The 23,871-nt window shown below is 63.9% G+C and overlaps 2 protein-coding genes across 2 annotated transcripts; both read right to left on the bottom strand.

The window, feature by feature from the left end:
• Positions 1 to 69: 69 nt before the first annotated feature.
• On the bottom strand, positions 70 to 9,503 carry RORC (RAR related orphan receptor C). The gene is made up of 10 exons (XM_058821556.1): positions 9,488 to 9,503; positions 9,308 to 9,393; positions 7,734 to 7,878; positions 6,183 to 6,680; positions 5,642 to 5,763; positions 4,499 to 4,631; positions 3,025 to 3,132; positions 2,843 to 2,953; positions 1,297 to 1,406; positions 70 to 231 (listed from the first exon to the last, which is right to left on the bottom strand). The coding sequence occupies exons 1-10, from the start codon at positions 9,501 to 9,503 to the stop codon at positions 70 to 72; spliced, it is 1,491 nt and encodes a 496-aa protein (XP_058677539.1).
• Positions 9,504 to 16,005: 6,502 nt separating this feature from the next.
• Positions 16,006 to 22,850, bottom strand: LOC131569631 (acyl-coenzyme A thioesterase THEM4-like). The gene is made up of 6 exons (XM_058821870.1): positions 22,643 to 22,850; positions 21,955 to 22,296; positions 19,829 to 19,997; positions 18,912 to 19,022; positions 17,397 to 17,521; positions 16,006 to 16,260 (listed from the first exon to the last, which is right to left on the bottom strand). Exons 2-6 carry the CDS (start codon positions 22,163 to 22,165, stop codon positions 16,199 to 16,201), a joined length of 678 nt encoding a protein of 225 aa, XP_058677853.1. The 5' UTR covers positions 22,166 to 22,296; positions 22,643 to 22,850; the 3' UTR covers positions 16,006 to 16,198.
• Positions 22,851 to 23,871: the final 1,021 nt, after the last annotated feature.

Raw genomic sequence — 23,871 nt, 5'->3', positions numbered from 1 at the left:
GTGGGAGCACCCCCAGGTGCGGGGGCGGTCCCGGTAATCCCGGTAATCCCGGCGGTGCCCGGGTGGCGCTCAGCGGGTCCCGGCGGGGCCATCGGCGGCGTCGGGGGCGAAGAGCTCCCGGTAGAGCGGCGGGAAGGCGGCCGAGAACCCCGCGGGGTGCAGGCGGCGGAAAGCCTGAACCTGCTCCAGGTGCTGCGAGCACAGAGCGCGGAGCCGGCCCGGGGCGGGCAGCTGCGGGGACACGGCGGGGACACGGCTGGGACAGCGCGGGGACACACGGGGACACGGCGGGGACAGCGCGGGGACACGCGGGGACACGGCGGGGACACGGCTGGGACAGCGCGGGGACACGCGGGGACACGGCTGGGACAGAGCGGGGACACACGGGGACACGGCGGGGACACGGCGGGGACAGCGCGGGGACACGGCGGGGACACGGCTGGGACACCCCACGGACACCCGAGGACACGGCTGCGACACCGCGGGCACACCGCGTGACACATGGGCAGGGACTCCCCGACCCAGGGTCGCCCCCAATGTCCCCAAACCCTCGTCCTGTCCCCACCATGCCCAAAGATCCCCAGGGACACCCGTGTCCCCTCCCCGGTGTCGCCGTGTCCCCTCCCCGGTGTCGCCGTCTCCTCCCTCATCCCCTCCCCGATGTCCGCCCCGTGTCCCTCGATGTCCCCGTGTCCCCTCCCCGGTGTCCCCGGTGTCTCGGTGTCCCCTCCTCTGTGTCCCCCCGTGTCCCCCGCGTGTCCCCTGTGTCCCCCTCGATGTCCCCGTGTGTCTCAGTGTCCCCTCCGCAGTGTCCCTTCCCCGATGTCCCAATGTCCCCGTGTCCTCTCCCCGGTGTCTCTTGGTGTCCCGGCGTCCCCTCCTCGATGTCCCGGTGTCCCTCCCCGGTGTCTCCCCCGTGTCCCCTTCCCGGTGTCCCGCTGTCCCGGTGTCCCGCTGTCCCGGTGTCCCTCCCCGGTGTCCCGGTGTCCCCTTCCCGGTGTCCTCGTGTCCCTCGGTGTCCCTGTGTCCCGTCCCCGGTCTCTCCCGCCCCGGTGTCCCCGTGTCCCCACCCCAGTATCCCCGGTGTCCCCGTGTCCCTCGGTGTCCCGGTGTCCCCTCCCCGGTGTCTCTTGATGTCTCCGTGTCCCCTCCCCGATGTCCCGGTGTCCCCCCGTGTCCCCCGCATCCCCCCCAGTGTCCCCCTCGATGTCCCGGTGACCCCCCCGTGTCCCTGTGTCCCTCGATGTCCCCGTGTCCCCTCCCCGGTGTCCCTCCCCGGTGTCCCGGTGTCCCCACCCGTGGCAGGATCCCCTCGCGGCGGGTCCGGCGCAGCAGCCCCCGGAAGGCGACATCGATCTGTCCCTGCAGCCGCGCCACCCGCGGGCGGTCCTGCAGCCACGGCCGGCCTGGGGACAGCGGGGACACGGTGGGGACACGGACAGGGACACGGACATGGGGACACGGACATGGGGACACGGACATGGGGACACGGACAGGGACACGGACATGGGGACAGCGGGGACACGGACGTGGGGACAGGGTGGGGACACGGACAGGGACACGGACATGGGGACAGGGTGGGGACACGGACAGGGACACGGACATGGGGACACGGACAGGGACACGGACATGGGGACAGCGGGGACACCGACACGGCTGGGGACAGGGACAGGGCCTGGGGACAGCAGGGACAGGGCTGGGGACACGGACAGGGACAGGGACAGGGTGTGGGGACACACAGGGACAGGGCTGGGGACACGGACAGGGACAGGGACAGGGTGTGGGGACAGCGGGGACAGGAGTGGAGACAGGGACAGGGGCGTGGGGACAGCGCGGGGACACCGACAGGGGTGGGGACACGGACAGGGACAGGGACAGGGAGTGGGGACAGCGGGATGGGGACACGGAGAGGGACACGGGCACGGGTGTGGGGACACGGACAGGGACAGGGACAGGGGCATGGGGACACCGCAGGGACACAGACAGGGTGTGGGGACAGGGACAGGGGACACGGACAGGGCGTGGGGACACCGACAGGGATGTGGGGACAGTGACAGAGGTGTGGGGACACGGACAGGGACAGGGACAGGGATGTGGGGGACACGGACAGGGCGTGGGGACACGGACGGGGATGTGGGGACAGCGGGATGGGGACAGGGACAGGGGAGTGGGGACACCTTGGGGACACTGTGAGGGACAGCCTGGGGACACCCTGGGGATACCTTAAGGACACCTTAGGAACAGCTTGGGGACACTTTAGGGACACCCTGGGGATACCCTGGGGACATTTTAGGGACACCTTAAGGACACCCTGAGGACACCTTAGGGACACCTTAGTCACACCCTGGGGACACCCTGGGGACACCTTAGGTACGCCTTGGGGACACCCTGGAGACATTTTAGGGACACTCCAGGGACACCTTGGGGACACCCCGGGAACACCTTAGGGACACCCGGGGACATCTTGGGAACACTATGGGGACACCCTGGGGACACCTTAGGGACACTCTGGGGACACTTTGGGGACACCTTGGGAACACTATGGGGACACCCTGGGGACACCCTGGGGACACCTTAGGGACACTCTGGGGACACCTTAGGGACACCTTGGGGACACCTTAGGGACACTCTGGGGACACCGTGAGGACACTTTGGGGACACCTTGGGGACACCCCGCCGCCCGCCCCGCTTAAGGCCAAACCCCATTTCAGATTTGGGGAGGGACACGGGGACACGGGGCGGGGACACGGAGCAGGACAGGGGGTGGGGACACCAGGGGCACACTGAGCGACACTCGAGGACACTCGGGGACACTGGGGGACACTCGGGGACAGCGGCTGACCGGCGTTGAGCAGCAGCAGCGCGCTCAGCAGCGCCAGCTCGCTCTCGGAGCAGCGCAGCGCGCTCAGCCCCCGCGCCAAATCAAACACGGACGCGACGAGCTCGGGACACCCTGGGGACAGCGCGGCGGTGTCACCGCTGTCCCCAAGCGCCCCCAGGTGTCCCCGAGTGTCGCCGCCCTACCCAGCGAGCGGAAGAGCTCGGGCCCCGCCAGTTTGCCCTCGAACAGCACCGTGCCCGTGGCGGCGTCGAAGGCGCGGCACACGCGGAGCAGGACAACCTCCATGGCACCTGTCACCATGGCACGGGGAGGGGACAGCGCTGCTGGCACCGGCGACACCGACACCGCCCACGGGGGGGGCGGCGGGGGTGGCCCCGGGCGGTGTCACCTCGGCAGGGAGGGTGGAGGGGGAGTTGGGGACTGTCACCTCCCCCATGGGGCGCGCGGGATTGTCACCTCGCTACGGGACACAGGGGACTGTCACCTCCCCCGTGGGGCGCGCGGGATTGTCACCTCGCTACGGGACACAGGGGACTGTCACCTCCCCCGTGGGGCACACGGGATTGTCACCTCGCTACGGGACACAGGGGATTGTCACCTCCCCGTGGGGCACACGGGATTGTCACCTCACTGGGGAAGATGGGAGGGATTTTGGGGACTGTCACCTCCCCGTGGGGCACACGGGATTGTCACCTCGCTACGGGACACAGGGGATTGTCACCTCCCTCGTGGGACACACGGCACTGTCACCTCACCGGGGAGGATGGAGGTGACTTTGGGGACTGTCACCTCCCCATGGGGCGCGCGGGATTGTCACCTCCGCAGGGAGGGTGGGAGGGGGGGGGACTTTGGGGAGTGTCACCTCTGTGGGACACAGGGGATTGTCATAAGGGGACAGGGTGGCCCCGGGGCTGGGGACATTGAGATGGGGTGGCCCTGGGGGTGGTGACAATGAGATGGGGTGGCCCTGGGGGTGGTGGCAAAGGGATCACGGTGGCCCTGGGGCTGGGGACAATGAGGTGGGGTGGCCCTGCGGCTGGTGACGAGGAGTCACGGTGGCCCGGGGGCTGGGGACAATGGGGTGAGGTGGCTCTGGGGGTGGTGACAATGAGATGGGGTGGCCATGGGGCTGGTGACGAGGGGTCACGGTGGCCCTGGGGCTGGGGACAATGAGGTGGGGTGGCCCTGCGGCTGGTGACGATGGGTCACGGTGGCCCTGGGGCTGGGGACAATATCATAGGGTGGCCTTGGGGCTGGGGACAATGGGGTGAGGTGGCTCTGGGGGTGGTGACAATGAGATGGGGTGGCCCTGGGGGTGGTGGCAAGGGGTCACAGTGGCTCTGGGTCTGGGGACAAGGGCACAGGGTGTCCCTGGGGCTGGGGACATTGAGGTGGGGTGGCCATGGGGCTGGTGACGAGGAGTCACGGTGTCCCTGGGGCTGGGGACACTGGGGTGAGGTGGCTCTGGGGGTGAGGACAATGAGGTGAGGTGGCCCTGGGGGTGGTGACAATGAGATGGGGTGGCCCTGGGGGTGGTGGCAAAGGGGTCGCGGTGTCCCTGGGGCTGGTGACGATGGCCCGTGTGAGCGCGCACCATGGCCCGGGGTGGCCCTGGGTCGGTGGCAGTGCCACGGGGACACGGCGGTGGCCGCGTACCCGCCTTGAGCAGGACGATCTGGTCGTGCTGGCCGAGCTGCCGGAAGCCGCGCAGGCGCTTGGCGAACTCCACCACGCGCTCGATGGCCTCGGTGACACGGCGGGCACAGCGCTGCCACATGGCCGCCATGGGCTGCGGGACGGCCGTGTCACCCCCGTGCCACCGCAGGGGACGGCCGTGTCACCCACCCGCCCTGGGGACAGCCGTGTCACCCCCGTGTCACCCACCCACCCTGGGGACAGCTGTGTCACCCCTCGTGCCACCGCTGGGGACAACTGTGTCACCCACCCACCCTGGGGACAGCTGTGTCACCCCCGTGTCACCGCTGGGTACAGCCATGTCACCCCCGTGTCACCCACCCACTGCTGGGGACAGCCGTGTCACCCACCATGGGGACAGCCGTGTCACCCACCCATCCCTGGGGACAGCCGTGTCACCCACCATGGGGACAGCCGTGTCACCCACCCATCCCTGGGGACAGCCGTGTCACCCACCATGGGGACAGCTGTGTCACCCCCGTGTCACCCACCCACCCTGGGGACAGCCGTGTCACCCCCCGTGTCACCCACCCTTGGGGACAGCCGTGTCACCCACCCACCCTGGGGACAGCCGTGTCACCCCCCGTGTCACCCACCCTTGGGGACAGCCGTGTCACCCCCGGTGTCACCCCTGGGGACAGCCGTGTCACCCCCGTGTCACCGCTGGGGACAGCCGTGTCACCCACCCACCCTGGGGACAGCCGTGTCACCCCCCGTGTCACCGCTGGGTACAGCCATGTCACCGCCGTGTCACCCACCCTAGGGACAGCCACATCACCCCCGTGCCATCCACCCGCCCCTGGGGACAGCCGTGTCACCCCCATGTCACCGCTGGAGACAACCGTGTCACCGACACTGGGGACAGAGCCATGTCACCTGCCCCTGGGGACAGCTGCGTCACCCCCGTGTCACCCACCATGGGGACAGCCGTGTCACCCCCCGTGTCACCCACCCTTGGGGACACCCGTGTCACCCACCCACCCTGGGGACAGCCGTGTCACCCCCCGTGTCACCCACCCTTGGGGACACCCGTGTCACCCACCCACCCTTGGGGACAGCCGTGTCACCCCCCGTGTCACCCACCCTTGGGGACAGCCGTGTCACCTGGCTCTGGTAGGCGCGGATCTCCTCGGGGCTGAAGGTGGCCCAGCGGTGGCCCTGGATGTCCTCGGCACGGGGGTGGCACGTGGCACGGTGCGACAGCAGGACACTCTGTGTCAGCAGCTCTGAGGGGACACAGGGGTGGCACGGTGTGACAGCAGGACACTGGTGTGACAGCAGGACACAGGGGTGGCACGGTGTGACAGCAGGACACTGGTGTGACAGCAGGACACAGGGGTGGCACGGTGTGACAGCAGGACACTGGTGTGACAGCAGGACACAGGGGTGGCACGGTGTGACAGCAGGACGCTGTCAGCAGCTCCGAGGGGACATTCAGGGCTTGGGGACAGCCGTGGGGACAGGGAGGGTGGCCCCGGTGTGTGGCCTCGATGGGTAAGGAGCCACCAGCGTGGTGGCAGCTGGGGGTGACAGAGGCGGCGCCACCACCGCGGAGCACCCACAGGTGACATCCCGAGGCGCCACCACCCCTGCCCGAACAGGTGACACCGCCACCCCCTTAGGTGACAGTCGCGGTGCCACTCACCGATCTCCAGCCCCGCCGGTGACTCCGGGACGCCGCCAGCACCGGGCAGAGGCACCGGCCCCGTCCCCGCTGTCCCCGCGCTGTCCCCGTCCTGTCCCCTCCTTGTCGCCTCCTCCGCGGGCCACGCCCTGCTGGGACAGCCCGCGGGGACAGCGGGGGACAGCGGGGGACAGCGCCCCGACGGGGGGGGCTGCGGTGGCACCGGGGCCGCCCGGTCCTGATCCCGCTTTTCCCGTTTCTCCCCTTTTTCCCCTTTTTCCCATTTCTCCCATTTTTCCCGGTTTTCCGGCCATTCCCGGTGGTCCCGGGTTTGGTCCCGGTGTTCCCGGGTCTGTTCCCGGGTCTGTTCCCGGTGTTCCCGGGTCTGTTCCCGGTTTTGTTCCCGGTTTTGGTCCCGGTTTTGGTCCCGGTTTTGGTCCCGGTTCTTTTCCAGATGTTCCAGCACCTCCGCCTGCAGCCGGTCCCGCCGCTTCTTGGACATGCGGCCGAACTTGACGGCTGCGGGGACACAGGGGACACATGGGACAGCGGGTGACACCGGGGACACCGAGCGGCACCGGCCCTTCCCCAGGGACACCTCGGGCGGCGACAGGTGGCGCAGGGACAAGGGACAGGGGACAAGTGTCCTCAGGTGGCACAGGGACAAGGGACAGGTGTCCTCAAGGGAAGGGACAAGGGACAGGTGTCCTCAGGTGGCACAGGGACAGGGGACAGGTGTCCTCAAGGGAAGGGACAGGGGACAAGTGTCCTCAGGTGGCGCAGGGACAAGGGACAGGTGTCCTCAAGGGAAGGGACAAGGGACAGGTGTCCTCAGGTGGCACAGGGACAGGGGACAAGTGTCCTCAAGGGAAGGGACAGGGGACAGGTGTCCTCAGGTGGCACAGGGACAGGGGACAGGGGACAGGTGTCCTCAGGTGGTGCAGGGACAAGGGACAGGTGTCCTCAGGTGGCACAGGGACAAGGGACAGGGGACAGGTGTCCTCAAGGGAAGGGACAGGGGACAGGTGTCCTCAGGTGGCGCAGGGACAGGGGACAAGTGTCCTCAAGGGAAGGGACAGGTGTCGGCAGCTGTGGAGGGACAGGTGTCCCCAACTGCGGGGACACCAGGGGTGGGTCCAGCTGTCCCCAGGGGTATAGATCGATGTCCCCAGGATCACAGGGCAGTGTCCCCAGGGGGTGCAGGTGTCCCCAAGGGCACAGATCGACGTCCCCAGGGGTTCCAGCTGTCCCCAGGGTCGCAGGGCGATGTCCCCAGAGGGTACAGCTGTCCCCAAGGGCACAGATCGATGTCCCCAGGGTGCAGGGTGGTGTCCCCAGGGTCCCAGATTGATGTCCCTAGGGGGGTCTAGCTGTCCCCAGGGTCACAGGGCGATGTCCCCCAGGGGTTCCAGCTGTCCCCAAGGGCACAGATCGATGTCCCCAGGGCGCAGGGTGGCGTCCCCAAGGGCACAGATCGATGTCCCCAGGGGCAGAGCGATGTCCCCAGGCTCACAGAGCAGTGTCCCAAGGGACAGTCCCTGGTGTCCCCAGTGTCCCCGCGCTGTCACCCACCGTCGCGGGACATGCCGAGGCGCAGGCACTTCTGCAGGCGGCAGTGCTGGCAGCGCGTGCGGGTGGCGCGGTCGATGTCGCAGCGCTGCCCGCGGTGACACGGGGCCAGGCTCGGCCCGCGCCGCTCGCTGCGCCGGAAGAAGCCCTGCGGTGGCACCGGTGGCACCAGTGTCACCCGCCGTGTCCCCACACCCACCCGCGGCAGCCCCTGTCCCAATGTCCCCGTACCCCACACGTCCCCCGTGCCCCAATGTCCCCCCTTGTCCCTCTGCTCCCCAAGGTCCCCATGTCCCCCCCCATGTCCTCGTGTCCCCGATGTCCCCCATTGTCCCCATATTCGTCCGTGTCCTCATGTCCCCAAGTCCCCCCACATCTCCTAGATCCCCATGTCCCCAATGTCCCCACGTCCTCAATGTCCCCATGTCCCTTTGCTCCCCAAGGCCCCCACATCCCCCTTCATGTCCCCAATGTCCCCATGTCCTCATGTCCCCGATGTCCCCCATTGTCCCCATGTTCGTCCGTGTCCTCATGTCCCCAAGTCCCCCCACATCTCCTAGATCCCCATGTCCCCAATGTCCCCAATGTCCCCATGTCCTCAATGTCCCCATGTCCTCAATGTCCCCCCACATCTCCTAGATCCCCATGTCCCCAATGTCCCCACGTCCTCAATGTCCCCATGTCCCTTTGCTCCCCAAGGCCCCCACATCCCCCTTCATGTCCCCAGTGTCCCCCATTGTCCCCATATTCCTCCATGTTCCCGTGTTCCCCCTTGTCCCCATGTCCCCAATGTCCCCTTTGTCCCCCCCATGTCCCCCTGCTCCCCAAGGTCCCCACGTCCCCCCTCGTGTCCCCAGCGTCCCCCATTGTCCCCAGATTCCTCCATGTCCCCAAGTTCCCCCGTATCACCATGTCCCCAATGTCCCCATATCGCCTCATATCCCCAATGTCCCCCTTTGTGCCCATGTCCCCAATGTCCCCATGTCCCCCCATGTCCCCATATTCCTCCGTGTCCCCATTTCCCCAAGTCCCCCCACACACCCCCCATGTCCACATGCCCCTCCTTGTCCCCATGTCCCCAATGTCCCCCTTGTCCCCCCCATGTCCCCCTGCTCCCCAAGGTCCCCACGTGCCCCCTCGTGTCCCCAGCGTCCCCCATTGTCCCCAGATTCCTCCATGTCCCCAATGTCCCCATATCGCCTCATATCTCCAATGTCCCCCTTTGTGCCCATGTCCCCAATGTCCCCATGTCCCCCATTGTCCCCAGATTCCTCCATGTCCCTATTTCCCCAAACCCCCCCACACATCCCCCATGTCCCAACGTCCCCCTTGTCCCTCCCATGTCCCCTCCATGTCCCCTGGCTCCCCAAGGTCCCCACATCCCCCCTCATGTCCCCAGTGTCCCCCATTGTCCCCGTATCTCCTCATATCCCCAATGTCCCCTTGTCCTCAATGTCCCCATATTCTCATATCCTCATGTCCCCTTTTATCCCCCGCCTGTCCCCATGTCCTTCCATGTCCCCCCTGTGTCCCCTGTCCCCCCCGTGTCCCCTGTCCCCCCCGTGTCCCCGTGTCACCTTGCAGCCCTCGCAGGTGATGACCCCGTAGTGCACCCCGGAGGATTTGTCCCCGCAGATCTTGCAGGGAATCACCTCGATGTGGGCTGGGGGGACACGGGGACACTGACACGGGGACATTGGCATGGGGACACTGGCACGGAGACATTGGCATGGGGACACTGGCGTGGGGACACTGACACGGGGACACTGGCATGGGGACATTGGCACGGGGACATTGGCATGGGGACACTGGCATGGGGACACTGACACGGGGACATTGGCACGGGGACATTGGCATGGGGACACTGGCATGGGGACACTGACACGGGAACACTGACACGGGGACACTGACACGGGGACACTGGCATGGGGACATTGGCATGGGGACATTGGCACGGGGACACCTGGCACAAGGTCCCTGTCACCAGGCTCCCAAGGGACCCGCAGTGCCACCCATGTCCTCCTGTGGTTCAGGTGTCCCCATGGGTTCGCGTGTCACCCATGAGACCAAATGTCACCCGTGGCCTCACGTGTCACCAGTGGGACACGTCCCCCGCGTCCTCGCGTGTCACCCACAGCTTCGCGTGTCACCGCCCCGTCCCCTGTGGCCGCTGCCACCCCCGTGTCCCCTCCGTGCTGACACCACCCCACGGCTTCCTGTGTCACCTGTGCCACCCACGGTGTCACTGACACCCACTGTCCCCTCTGGTGGCAGTGTCCCTTGTGGTCACAGCGAGCTCCAGTGCCACCCCTGGGCTGGGGGGTACCCAGTGTCCCCAATGTCCCCAATGTCCCCAGTGGTGTCCCCAGTGTCCCCAGTGGTGTCCCCAGTGTCCCCAGTGTCCCCAATGTCCCCAGTGGTGTCCCCAGTGGTGTCCCCAGTGTCCCCTGTCACCCTGTGCTGGCGCTGCCGGAGCCACAAAGCCACAACTGGGACACGGCCCCGGGACAGGAAACGCGCGGGGCCCAGTACGGGACTGGGAGATCCCAGTATGGACCAGTACGGGACTGGGAGATCCCAGTATGGACCAGTACGGGACTGGGAGATCCCAGTATGGACCAGTACGGGACTGGGAGATCCCAGTATGGACCAGTATGGGACTGGGGAGATCCCAGTATGGACCAGTACGGGACTGGGGAGATCCCAGTATGGACCAGTATGGGACTGGGGAGATCCCAGTATGGACCAGTACGGGACTGGGGAGATCCCAGTATGGACCAGTATGGGACTGGGGAGATCCCAGTATGGACCAGTATGGGACTGGGAGATCCCAGTATGGACCAGTATGGACCAGTACGGGACTGGGAGATCCCAGTATGGACCAGTATGGACCAGTACGGGACTGGGGAGATCCCAGTATGGACCAGTACGGGACTGGGGAGATCCCAGTATGGACCAGTACGGGACTGGGGAGATCCCAGTATGGCCCAGTACGGGACTGGGGAGATCCCAGTATGGACCAGTACGGGACTGGGAGATCCCAGTATGGACCAGTACGGGACTGGGAGATCCCAGTATGGACCAGTATGGGACTGGGAGATCCCAGTATGGACCAGTATGGACCAGTACGGGACTGGGGAGATCCCAGTATGGACCAGTACGGGACTGGGAGATCCCAGTATGGCCCAGTACGGGACTGGGGAGCTCCCAGTATGGACCAGTACGGGACTGGGAGCTCCCAGTATGGACCAGTACGGGACTGGGAGCTCCCAGTATGGCCCAGTACGGGACTGGGGAGCTCCCAGTATGGCCCAGTACGGGACTGGGGAGATCCCAGTATGGACCAGTACGGGACTGGGAGCTCCCAGTATGGCCCAGTACAGCCCCAGTACGGGACTGGGGAGATCCCAGTATGGCCCAGTAAGGAACTGGGAGCTCCCAGTATGGCCCAGTTCGGGACTTGCACAGCTGCTCCTCCACCTGCACACGCGTGTGACACACCTGGACACCTGTGACACCCCAGACCCGTGTGTGACCCCCCCGGACACGCGTGACCGCCAGGACACGCGTGCCAGCCCTGCCACAAGCGTGTCACCGCCAGGACGCGTGTGACACCCCGCTCACATGTCACCCCCGCTCACATGTCACCCCCGGGACACGCGTGACACCCCACACACGTGTGACCCCCGGACACATGTGACACCCCGGACACGTGTGACACCCCGGACACGTGTGTCACCCCCGCTCCCTCCCCCCGCTCCCTTTTCCTCCTGCCCCAGTTTTTTGGGGCCGGCGCCGCCCGCGCATCCGGCCCGGGGGGGGCCCGGGGGGCACCGGGGGCACCGGAGGGGTACCGCGGGCACCGGGGGTACCGGAGCCCGGGTTTGGGGGCGCTGAGTCAGCCCCGCGCCCCGAATCACTCAGCCCGTGCCGGGAAGCGGCGGGCGAAGGGCACCGGGGGCACCCACGGGAACGGCGGGTACCGGGGGCACCGGGGAACGGGGAGAACCGGGGGCACCGCGGCACCCACAAAACCGGGGGGTACCGGGGAAACTGCGGCAAGCACCGCGTTTGGGGGTACTGGGGGTACTGGGAGCACCGGGGGTTACCGGGGGAACCGGGGGCACCAACGGCGTCTGCGGGCGCCGGGGAACGGGGAAAACCGGGGGAACCGGGGGCACCGGCGGTACCGGCACACCGGGGGTTCCGCGGGTACCGGGGGGAATCTGGGGCACCGGGAAACAGCCGCACCGGGGATACCGGCAGTGCTGGGAACGCTGCGGGTGCCCGTGCCCGGCGTCTCCTCCCGGCACCGGCGGCAACCGGCGGGAGCGGCAACCGCGCCAGTGCCGCCAGTAACGGACTGGGACGGACTGGGACGCACCAGTGACGGACTGGGACGGACTGGGACACACCAGTTACGGACTGGGAATGAACTGGGACACACCAGTAACGGACTGGGAACGAACTGGGACACACCAGTAACGGACTGGGAATGAACTGGGACACACCAGTTACGGACTGGGACGGACTGGGACGCACCAGTAACGGACTGGGACGGACTGGGACGCACCAGTAACACACTGGGAATGAACTGGGACACACCAGTAACGGACTGGGAACAAACTGGGACGCACTGGGACGCACCAGTAACAGACTGGGACACACCAGTAACACACTGGGAACGAACTGGGACAGACTGGTACACACCAGTAACGGACTGGGAATGAACTGGGACACACTGGGACGCACCAGTAACGGACTGGGAATGAACTGGGACACACCAGTAATGGACTGGGAATGAACTGGGACGCACTGGGACGCACCAGTAACAGACTGGGAATGAACTGGGACAGACTGATACACACCAGTAACGGACTGGGAATGAACTGGGACACACCGGGACACACCAGTGACACACTGGGAACAAACTGGGACAGACTGGGACACACCAGTAACGGACTGGGAATGAACTGGGACACACTGGGACGCACAAACCCTCACCAGTACCCGCCATCCCCACCTCCCAGTCCATTCCCAGTCCCTCCCAGTCCATCCCAGTCCATTCCCAGTCCCTCCCAGTCCATCCCAGTCCATCCCAGTCCATTCCCAGTCCCTCCCAGTCCATTCCCAGTCCATTCCCAGTCCCTCCCAGTCCCTCCCAGTCCCTCCCAGTCCATTCCCAGTCCCTCCCAGTCCCTCCCAGTCCCTCCCAGTCCATTCCCAGTCCCATCACCTCGGGCGCTGTCACCTCCCTGTCCCCACAAGCACCGGGGACACCCCGGGATCCCCCCGGGCACCGCGACACGGGGGGGACAGCGGGGACAGCGCAGGGGACACGGAGGGGACACAGAAAGAACACGGAGGGGACACCGAGGACAGGGAGGGGACAATGGGGACACGGAGGGGGCAATGGGGACACGGAGGGGACACCAAGGACAGAAAGGGGACAGTGGGGACACGGAGGGGAACGGAGGGGACAGCGCTGGGGACAACGGGGACACGGAGGGGACAGTGGGGACAGCGCTGGGAAAGCGGAGGGGACAGCGGGGAGAGGGAGGGGACACAGAGGGGACAAGGGGGACACAGAGGGGACAATGGGGACACAGAGGGGACAAGGGGGACACAGAGGACACACGGAGGGTCCCCAGCGCCCCGTGCCCGTTCCCCGGGGGTTGGGGTGGCGCTGTCGCGGTGCCACCTGCGTTGTCGCCGCCGTTGTCACCGCAGGGTCCCCCCCGGGTCCCCCCCCCCGGAGCCGCCGCCGCCACATCAAGGGAGGGACCCGCAGGTGCGCGGGGGGAGCGGGGACACGCGTGACACACGGGACACATGTGTGACACCTGGCACATGCGTGTGGGGCCGGGACATGTGTGTGACAGGCTGGGACACCCGTGCGGGGCTGTGACACACGTGTGAGAGTGTGACACGTGTGTGTGGGGCTGTGAGACACGGGTGACAGCCTGTGACACACGTGTGACACCTGACACGTGTGTGGGACCTGTGACACACATGTGGGACGTGTGACACACGGATGACAGCTAGTGACACGCGTGTATGACCTGTGATGCACGTGTGAACACTGAAACACGCGTGTACAGCCTGTGACACACGTGTGACAACTGACACGTATGTGGGACCTGTGACACACACATGAACAGCCTGCGACACATGTGTGAGAGTGTGACACATGTGTGACAGCCTGTGACACACGTGTGACACCTGACACGTGTGTGGGACGTGTGACACACGGATGACAGCCAGTGACACGCGTGTATGACCTGTGACGCACGTGTGCACACTGAAACACGCGTGTACAGCCTGAAACACGTGTGTGCAGCCCGTGACACATCTGTGCTACCCAAAACACACATGTACACCCCAAAACCGGTGTGTGCAGCCTGTGACACACCCGTGTGCCCTGTGACACGCATGTGCACGCTGTAACACACGTGTACAGCCTGAAACGAGCGTGTACAGCCCGTGACACACCCGTGTGCCCCCTGACAGGCTTGTGCGGCCTGTGACACGCGTGTGTGACCTGTGACACACCTGTGCACAACAAAACACGTGTGTGCAGCCCATGACACACCCGTGCATGCTGTAACACACGTGTGTGCCCCGTGACACACATGTACACCCTGAAACAGGCGTGCGCAGACTGTGACACGTGTGTGAGGCCTGAGACACACCTGTACAGCCCGTGACACGCGTGTGCATCTTGAAACACGCGTGTGCACCTTGAAACACGTGTGTGCAGCCCGCGACACGCGTGCGTGACCTGTGACACGCACGTGCACCCCAAAACACACGTGTGCAGCCTGTGACACACCCGTGTGCCCCGTGACACACCCGTGCAACCTGTGACACGCGTGTGCAGCCTGTGACACACCCGTGTGCCCCATAACGGGCGTATACAACCTGTGACGCACCCCCACAGCCTGTGACACACGCGTGCAACCTGCGACACACGCGTGAGCCCTGTGACACACACGTGGAAGCTGTGACACACCCGCACAGCCCATGACACACTCGCGTGCCCCACACACCCCCAAACCCACCTGTGCACCCCTCACCCCGCCCCGCTCACACGCGTGTGCCAACCCCAACCTGCCCTGCCCTCGCACACGCGTGTGCAAACACCCCACAGCCCCTCTTTGCACACCCCGGGGGGCCCCCACCCCTTGCACACTCACCCCAACCCCGTCCTTGCACACTCAGCCCCACTCCTTGCACACCTGGGGGCGCCCCCTGCCCTTTGCACGCCCACCCCCCCCTTGCACACCCACCCCCCCCCCTTGCACGCGCGCGTGCCCCGCACCTCTCATGGCTCCGCTTCCCTCCCAGCCCCAGCCCGGGCGCGGCCCCTTTAAGGCCTCGGGGCTCCCCCCCCCCCCAAAATTTCCCCGCCCCTCCCCCAGCCCCCAATGTCCCCGCCCCTCCCCCCCCCCGGCATCCTGCCCCTCCCCCCCCCCAAAAAAAAAAACAAAAAAAAAACCCCCAAAAAAAAAACCGCGGGAAATTTCCGAATTGCCCCGCAGGGAAACTGAGGCACGGAAGGGGGGGGGGGGGCGGACGGACCCCAAATCCTCCCAAATTTCCCAAATTTTGGGGTGCAGGGACCCCCGAGTCCCCAAATTTCCCATTTTTGAGTACAGGGACCCCAAAGTTCCCAATTTTGGGGTACCCGGACCCCAAAATTCCCATTTTTGGGATAGAGCGACCCCCCCCGCCAAGCCCTCAAAGCTCCAAATTTTGGGGGCGCAGAGACCCCAAATTTCCCAAATTTTGGGGCACAAAGACCCCGGAGTTCCCATTTTTGGGGTGCAGGGACCCCCGACTCCCCAAATTTCCCTTTTTTGGGTTACGAAGACCCCAAAGTTCCCAATTTTGGGGTACCCGGACCCCAAAATTCCCATTTTTGGGATAGAGCAACCCCCCCCCCCAAGCCCTCAAAGCTCCAAATTTTGGGGGTGCAGAGACCCCAAATTTCCCAAATTTTGGGGGTGCAGAGACTCCAAATTTCCCAAATTTTGGGGCACAAAGACCCCGGAGTTCCCAATTTTGGGGTGCAGGGACCCCAAACTCCTCCCCGGTCTCAATTTTGGGGTTCGGGGACCCCCAAATTTCCCAATTTTGGTATTCAGAGACCCCCAAATTTCCCAAGTTTTGGGGCACAAAGACCCCCAAAAGTTCCCAATTTTGGGGTGTCCCCACCCAACTCCCCCTCCCAGGAGCCCAAAGTGACACAAGGGACACGAGGGGTGGTGGCAGCGGCCGTGATGGGCACGGGGACACTTGGGGACACTTGGGGACATGGTGGGGGGGGGACATTTGGGGACACCCAGGGGTGGCTGAAGGAGAGCCAGGGTGGCACCGGGGGACAGGGAGGGCACCGAGGGTCACACAGGTGGCACAAGAGGTGGCACGGGTGACACAGGAGGTGGCACAGGTGACACGGGTGACAGTCACCGGCCGCTGTCCCCTCCCCGTGGTGGCTCCTTGGGCAGGTCCTGCTGGATGAAGAGCCCTTGGGGACAGAGGGGACACCTCAGGCAGGGACCCACAGTGTCCCCAAGCGTGTCCCCAGCTCCCCCTGCAGTGTCCCCAAGCGTGTCCCCAATGTCCCTCACCGGTGGCCCTGGTGTGCAGCGTTGAGCCCAATGTCCCCAGGATGTGTCCAGTGTCCCCAATGTCCCCAATGTCCCCATGTCCCCTCACCAGGGGCCTTGGCGTGCAGCGTTGTCCCCGATGTCCCCGATGTTCCCAATGTCCCCGATGTCCCTGATGTCCCCAGGCTGCCCCAATGCCCCTGATGTCCCCAGTGTCCCCAATGTCCCCTCACCGGTGGCCTTGGCGTGCAGCGTTGTCCCCAATGTCCCCGATGTCCCCGATGTCCCCAATGTTCCCAATGTCCCCTGAGTGTCCCCTCACTGGTGGCCTTGGCGTGCAGCATTGTCCCCAATGTCCCCGATGTCCCTGATGTCCCCTTTGTCCCCAATGTCCCCAGGGTCCCCAATGTCCCCAGTGTCCCCAATGTCCCCAATGTCCCCAGTGTCCCTGATGTCCCCTTTGTCCCCAATGTCCCCATGTCCCCAATATCCCCAGTGTCCCCAATGTCCCAATGTCCCAATGTCCCCAGTGTCCCCAATATCCCCAGTGTCCCCAATGTCCCAATGTCCCCAGTGTCCCCATGTCCCCAGTTTCCCCAGTGTCCCCAATGTCCCCAGTGTCCCCAATGTCCCTGATGTCCCCTTTGTCCCCAATGTCCCCAGTGTCCCCAATGTCCCCAGTGTCCCCATGTCCCCAGTGTCCCCAATGTCCCTGATGTCCCCTTTGTCCCCAATGTCCCCATGTCCCCAATATCCCCAGTGTCCCCAATGTCCCAATGTCCCAATGTCCCCAGTGTCCCCATGTCCCCAGTTTCCCCAGTGTCCCCAATGTCCCCAGTGTCCCCAATGTCCCCAATGTCCCTGATGTCCCCTTTGTCCCCAATGTCCCCAGTGTCCCCAGTGTCCCCAATATCCCCAGTGTCCCCAATGTCCCACTGTCCCCAGGGTCCCCAATGTCCCCAGTTTCCCCAATGTCCCCGATGTCCCCAGTGTCCCCATGTCCCCAGTTTCCCCAGTGTCCCCAATGTCCCCAGTGTCCCCAATGTCCCCTCACCGGTGGCCTTGGCGTGCAGCGTTGTCCCCTCGGCGTCCCACAGGTCACAGCCCAGGAAGAGCTTCCGGCCCTGGTGGCGCTGCAGGGACGCCTCGAGCAGCAGCACCGAGAGCAGGGGGACGGGCCTGGGGACACACGGTGACACAGGGGACACACGGTGACACCGGGGCTCCAAATGCCACCCCTGTCACTGACACTGCCCCTCTGTGTCACCTCTGTGTCGCCCTGTCGCTGTCACAGCCCCCTGAGCAGGGGGACGGGCCTGGGGACAGGAGGTGACATTGGGGCTCCCTGTGCCACCCCTGACAATGACACTGCACCCCCGTGTCACCCTGTCACTGTCACAGCCCCCTGTGTCACCCTGTCACTGTCACAGCCCCCTGTGCCACCCCTGACAATGACACTGCCCCCCGTGTCACCCTGTCACTGTCACAGCCCCCTGTGTCACCCCCTGTGTCACCCCCAGGAACGCCCCGAGCAGGAGCACCGAGAGCAGGGGGACGGGCCTGGGGACAGTGGGGACACACAGGGACACCAGGGCGCCCTGTGCCACCCCCGTCACTGTCACTGCCCCCTGTGCCACCCCTGACAATGACACTGCCCCCCGTGTCACCCTGTCACTGTCACTGCCCCCTGTGCCACCCCTGACAATGACACTGCCCCCCCGTGTCACCCTGTCACTGTCACAGCCCCCTGTGCCACCCCTGACAATGACGTTGCCCCCAGTGTCACCCTGTCACTGTCACAGCCCCCTGTGCCACCCCTGACAATGACGCTGCCCCCAGTGTCACCCTGTCACTGTCACTGCCCCCTGTGCCACCCCTGTCACCCCCAGCAGGACCACAGTCCCCACGGGGACAGGCCAGGGGACACTGGGGACACAGAGTGACACCAGGGCCTGGTCACTGCCACAGCCCCTGGGTCCCCCCCGCCCGCCTCAGTGTCCCCTTGTGTCCCCAGGCCTGTCCCCCAGGGTCCCCCTGGTCACCCCGATGTCCCTTGTGTGTCACCCCTGGCCACCCCAATGCCACCCTGCGTCCCCCTGTCCCTCCCTTTGTGCCCTCCCGGTCACCCCTGTGTCCCCTGTCACTCTCATGTCCCCTTGTGTCCCTCTGGGTGTGCGTCCCCTCCCCTGGGGACATTTGAGACACCCTTGGGGACACCCTGGGGACATTCAGACCCCCCCCCTTGGAGACACCCCTGACCCTTTGGGGACACTCATACCACCCTTGGGGACATTCGAGACACCCTTGGGGACACCCCTGACCCTTTGGGGACACTCCTGGCCCTTTGGGGACATTCGAGACACCCTTGGGGACACCTCCTGGCCCTTGGGGACACTCCTGGCCCTTGAGGACACTCCTGGCCCTTTGGGGACATTCGAGACACCCTTGGGGACACCTCCTGGCCCTTGGGGACACCCCTGGCCCTTTGGGGACATTCGAGACACCCTTGGGGACACCTCCTGGCCCTTGGGGACACCCTTGGGGACACGGTGGGGACAGTGGCACTCACTCCAGGTAGTCGATGCTCAGGTTGGCTGTCACCACCCGCCCGGCCACCGCCAGCGCCAGCGTCCCCAGCGAGGTGTCAATGAGGGTGGCGATGGCACCGCCGTGCGCCAGCCTGGGGACACGGGGACAAAACTGGGGACGTTGGGGACAGCAGGGACAGCAGGCACAGCATGGGGACATCGGGGACAGCTGGGGACACTGGGGACATTGGGAGGACATTAGGGACAGCAAGGGGGACACTGGGGACATTGGGGACAGCAGGGGGACATTGGGGACATTGGGAGGACATTAGGGACAGCAAGGGGGACATTGGGGACATTGGGGACAGCAGGGGGACACTGGGGACAGCATGGGGACATCGGGGACAGCTGGGGACACTGGGGACTTGGGAGGACATTAGGGACAGCAAGGGGGACACTGGGGACATTGGGGACAGCAGGGGGACATTGGGGACAGCAGGGGGACACTGGGGACAAAGGGGACATTGGGGACAAGAGGGGACAGGAGGGGGACATGGGGACAGCAGGGGCAGTAGGGACAAAAGGGGACATTGGGGACAAAAGGGGACATTGGGGACAGCAGGGGTGATGTGAAAGGGAGACCAGGGGACATGAGGGTGACAGACAGATGGCAGCAGTGCCACACAGGGGACAGGAGGTGACAATGGGTGACAGGAGGTGACAATGGGTAACAGTAGGTGACAGTACATGACAATAGCTGACAGTAGGGGACAGGAGGTGACAGTAGATGACAGTGGGTGACACTGGGTGACAATGGTGTCACTCACCCCGGTTGTCACTCCAGGAAGGGCCCCAACTGGCACAGGAGGTGCCAGCAGGTGACAGTGGGTGACAATAGGTGACAGCAGGTGACAGGAGGTGACAGTGGGTGACAGTGGGTGACAATGGTGACACTCACCCCGGGTGTCCCTCCAGGAAGGGCCCCAGCTGGCACAGGCAGCGCAGGCGGCCCTTGGGGACACTCAGGAAGGTGACGAACTCGAAGCCGTCCCCGTCGCCCTCGATGGCCCTCGGGAACAGCCGCGTGTCCCTGTCACCGTCACTGTCACCGGGCAGCCCCAGCATCTCTGCGGGGACAGCGCTGTCACCGGGCTGGGGACACCTGGGGACACTGCACGGATGGGGACAGGGGGTTTGGGGACATTGGGGACAATGATGACACAGGGACCTACACAGACAGTGATGGCAGCGTTAGGTGACATTGGGGATAGGGTGACACAGGTGACAGTGGTGACAGGTGACACAGTGACACAGGTGACACAGTGACAATGACACAATGACACAGGTGACAATGCCAATGACACAGTTGACAACGACAGTGATACAGTGACACAGGTTACAAAGACAATGACACAATGACACAGTGACAGTGACACAGTGACAATGACACAGTGACACAGGTTACAGTGACAATGACACAGTGACAGTGACACAGTGACAATGACACAGGGACACAGGTGACAGTGACAATGACACAGTGACAGTGACACAGGTGACAATGACACAGTGACACAGGTGACAATGACGCAGTGACACAGTGACAATGACACAGTGACAATGACACAGTGACACAGTGACAATGACAATGTCACTCACATGGCAGGTATCTCCGGTAGCTCGGCACCCGTGTCCAGCCCTCGTCCCGTGCCCGTGGTGACACAGTGACAGTGAACAGCCACACAGTGACACAGGTGACAATGACACAGTGACACAGTGACAGTGACACAGGTGACAGTGACACAGGTGACAATGACAATGACACAGTGACAATGACAGTGATACAGTGACACAGGTTACAAAGACAATGACACAATGACACAGTGACAGTGACACAGGTGACAATGACACAGTGACACAGGTGACAATGACACAATGACACAGGTTACAGTGACAATGACACAGTGACAGTGACACAGTGACAATGACACAGGGACACAGGTGACAATGACAATGTCACTCACGCGGGTGCAATCTCCGGTAGCTCGGCACCCATGTCCAGCCCTCGTCCCATGCCCATGGTGACACAGGTGACAATGACACAGGTGACAGTGACAATGACACAGTGACACAGGTGACAATGACAATGACACAATGACACAGGTGACAGTGACAATGACACAGTGACAGTGACACAGTGACACAGGTGACAGTGACACAGGTGACAATGACACAATGACACAGGTGACAGTGACAGTGACAATGTCACTCACGCGGGTGGAATCTCCGGTAGCTCGGCACCCGTGTCCAGCCCTCGTCCCGCGCCCGTGGTGACACAGTGACAGTGAACAGCCACACAATGACACAGGTGACAATGACACAGGTGACAATGACACAATGACACAGCGACAATGACAGTGATACAGTGACACAGGTTACAAAGACAATGACACAATGACACAGGTGATAGTGACAGTGACACAGTGACAGTGACACAGGTGACAATGACACAATGACACAGGTGACAATGACACAGGTGACAATGACACAGGTGACAGTGACAATGTCACTCACGCGGGTGCAATCTCCGGTAGCTCGGCACCCGTGTCCAGCCCTCATCCCATGCCCATGGTGACACAGGTGACAATGACACAGGTGACAGTGACAATGACACAGTGACACAGGTGACAATGACAATGACACAATGACACAGGTGACAGTGACAATGACACAGTGACACAGGTGACAATGACACAGGGACACAGGTGACAGTGACAGTGACAATGTCACTCACGCGGGTGGAATCTCCGGTAGCTCGGCACCCGTGTCCAGCCCTCGTCCCGTGCCCGTGGTGACACGGGTGACAATGACAATGACACAGTGACAGTGACACAGGTGACAGTGACAACGTCACTCACGCGGGTGCAATCTCCGGTAGCTCGGCACCCGTGTCCAGCCCTTGTCCCGTGCCCGTGGTGACACAGTGACAGTGAACAGTCACACAATGACACAGGTGACAATGACACAGTGACAGTGACACAGTGACAATGACACAGTGACACAGGTGACAGTGACAATGTCACTCACGCGGGTGCAATCTCCGGTAGCTCGGCACCCGTGTCCAGCCCTCGTCCCGCGCCCGCTCCAGCAGCTCCCGGTGCTGCTCCCGCATGCGCTCGCTCCAGCCGGGGTTGGGGACAGCCAGGTCCCGCGGGGGGGGACACCAACGGTGACAGCGGCGCCGGGGACACGGGACAGGGGACAGGAACGGGGCCACCGCCCGGGCGCCGCGCAGCATGGCCGGGGCGGCACCTGTCACCGAGATGTCACCACAATGTCACCGCGATGTCACTGCGATGTCAATGTGATGGCACCGGCGCTGTCACCACGATGTCACCGGAGCGTCACTGCGACGTCACCACGATGTCACTGCGACGCCACCACAATGTCACAACGATGTCATTGCGATGTCACCGCAATGTCACCGCAGTGTCACCGCAATGTCACAGTGATGTCATTGCGATGTCACCGCAATGTCACCGCAATGTCACCGCAGTGTCACCACAATGTCACGGTGATGTCACCGTGACGTCATCGCAACCTCCCCTTAATGTCACAGCAATGTCACCGTGATGTCACGGTGACATCACCACAATGGCACCACAATGACACCAGGGTCACAGCGCTTGGTGACAGCGACGGTGACGTCGCACAGGGACAATGATGTCACTGCTGGTGTCACACCTGGAGCCAGGTGGCACTGGGGATGTCACACCTGTTTGGTGATGATGTCACTGATGATGTCACACACGGTTGCTGATGTCACACCTGGTTCCTGGTGACATTGGTGATGTCACACCGGCCACCGAGCTCGCTGCCGACGTCACTGCTGCTGTCACACCTGGTCAGTGACGTCAGCCGTGCTGTCACACCCGCCGGTGACGTCACCACCGCGGTCACACCATCCCCCGCCCCACTGCCCGTGACGTCACCCGCCCGCCCCGCCCCCAGCCGATGTCACCGTGTCCCCCCCGGGTCCCTGCCCCGCTCTGCTCCCCCTGCCCGGCCCTTCCCGCTCTGTCCCCCCGTGTCCCCCCCGTGTCCCCTCCCGTGTCCCCTCCCTGTCCTCAGCCCTGCCCGCACCCGCGCTCGCCGAGGCCCCGCCCACCGCCGTGACGTCACGGCGCTTCCGGGTTTCCCCGCTTCCGGGGGCGGGGCCTTGAGAGACCGGAAGGGATCCGTGTGGAGCCGTACAGGGAGAAACCCCATAGAGACCCCATAGAGAAATACCCCATAGAGACCCCATAGAGACCCCATAGAGACCCCATAGAGAAATACCCTATAGAGACCCCATAGAGACCCCATAGAGAGATACCCTATAGAGACCCCATAGAAACCCCATAGACACCCCATAGACACCCTATAGAGACCCCATAGACACCCCATAGAAACCCTATAGAGACCCCATAGAGACCCCATAGACACCCCATAGACACCCCATAGAGAAATACCCTATAGAGACCCTATAGAGACCCCATAGAGACCCCATAGAGAAATACCCTATAGAGACCCCATAGAAACCCCATAGAAACCCCATAGACACCCCATAGAGACCCCATAGAGAGATACCCTATAGAGACCCTATAGAGACCCCATAGAAACCCTATAGAAACCCCATAGAGACCCTACAGAAACCCTATAGATACCCCATAGAGACCCCATAGAAACCCTACAGAGACCCTATAGAGACCCCATAGAAACCCTATAGAGAGCTATGGAACCCCATGGAACCCTATAGAGACCCTATGGAACCCTATGGAACCCCATGGAACCCTATGGAACCCTATGGAACCCTATAGAGACCCTATGGAACCCCATGGAAGCCTATAGAGACCCTATGGAACCCTACAGAGATCCCCTATAGAACCCCATAGATCCCCTACAGAGCCCTATGCACCCCCATGGACCCCACTGTCACCCCACACAGCTCCCAGCAGCCCCAAA

This window comes from Ammospiza caudacuta, chromosome 30 (genome assembly GCF_027887145.1).
Source record: "Ammospiza caudacuta isolate bAmmCau1 chromosome 30, bAmmCau1.pri, whole genome shotgun sequence".
In the NCBI taxonomy this organism is placed as follows: domain Eukaryota; kingdom Metazoa; phylum Chordata; class Aves; order Passeriformes; family Passerellidae; genus Ammospiza; species Ammospiza caudacuta.
The sequence above is the reverse complement of the archived record's forward strand: the minus strand, read 5'-3'. Positions and strand labels throughout refer to the sequence as shown.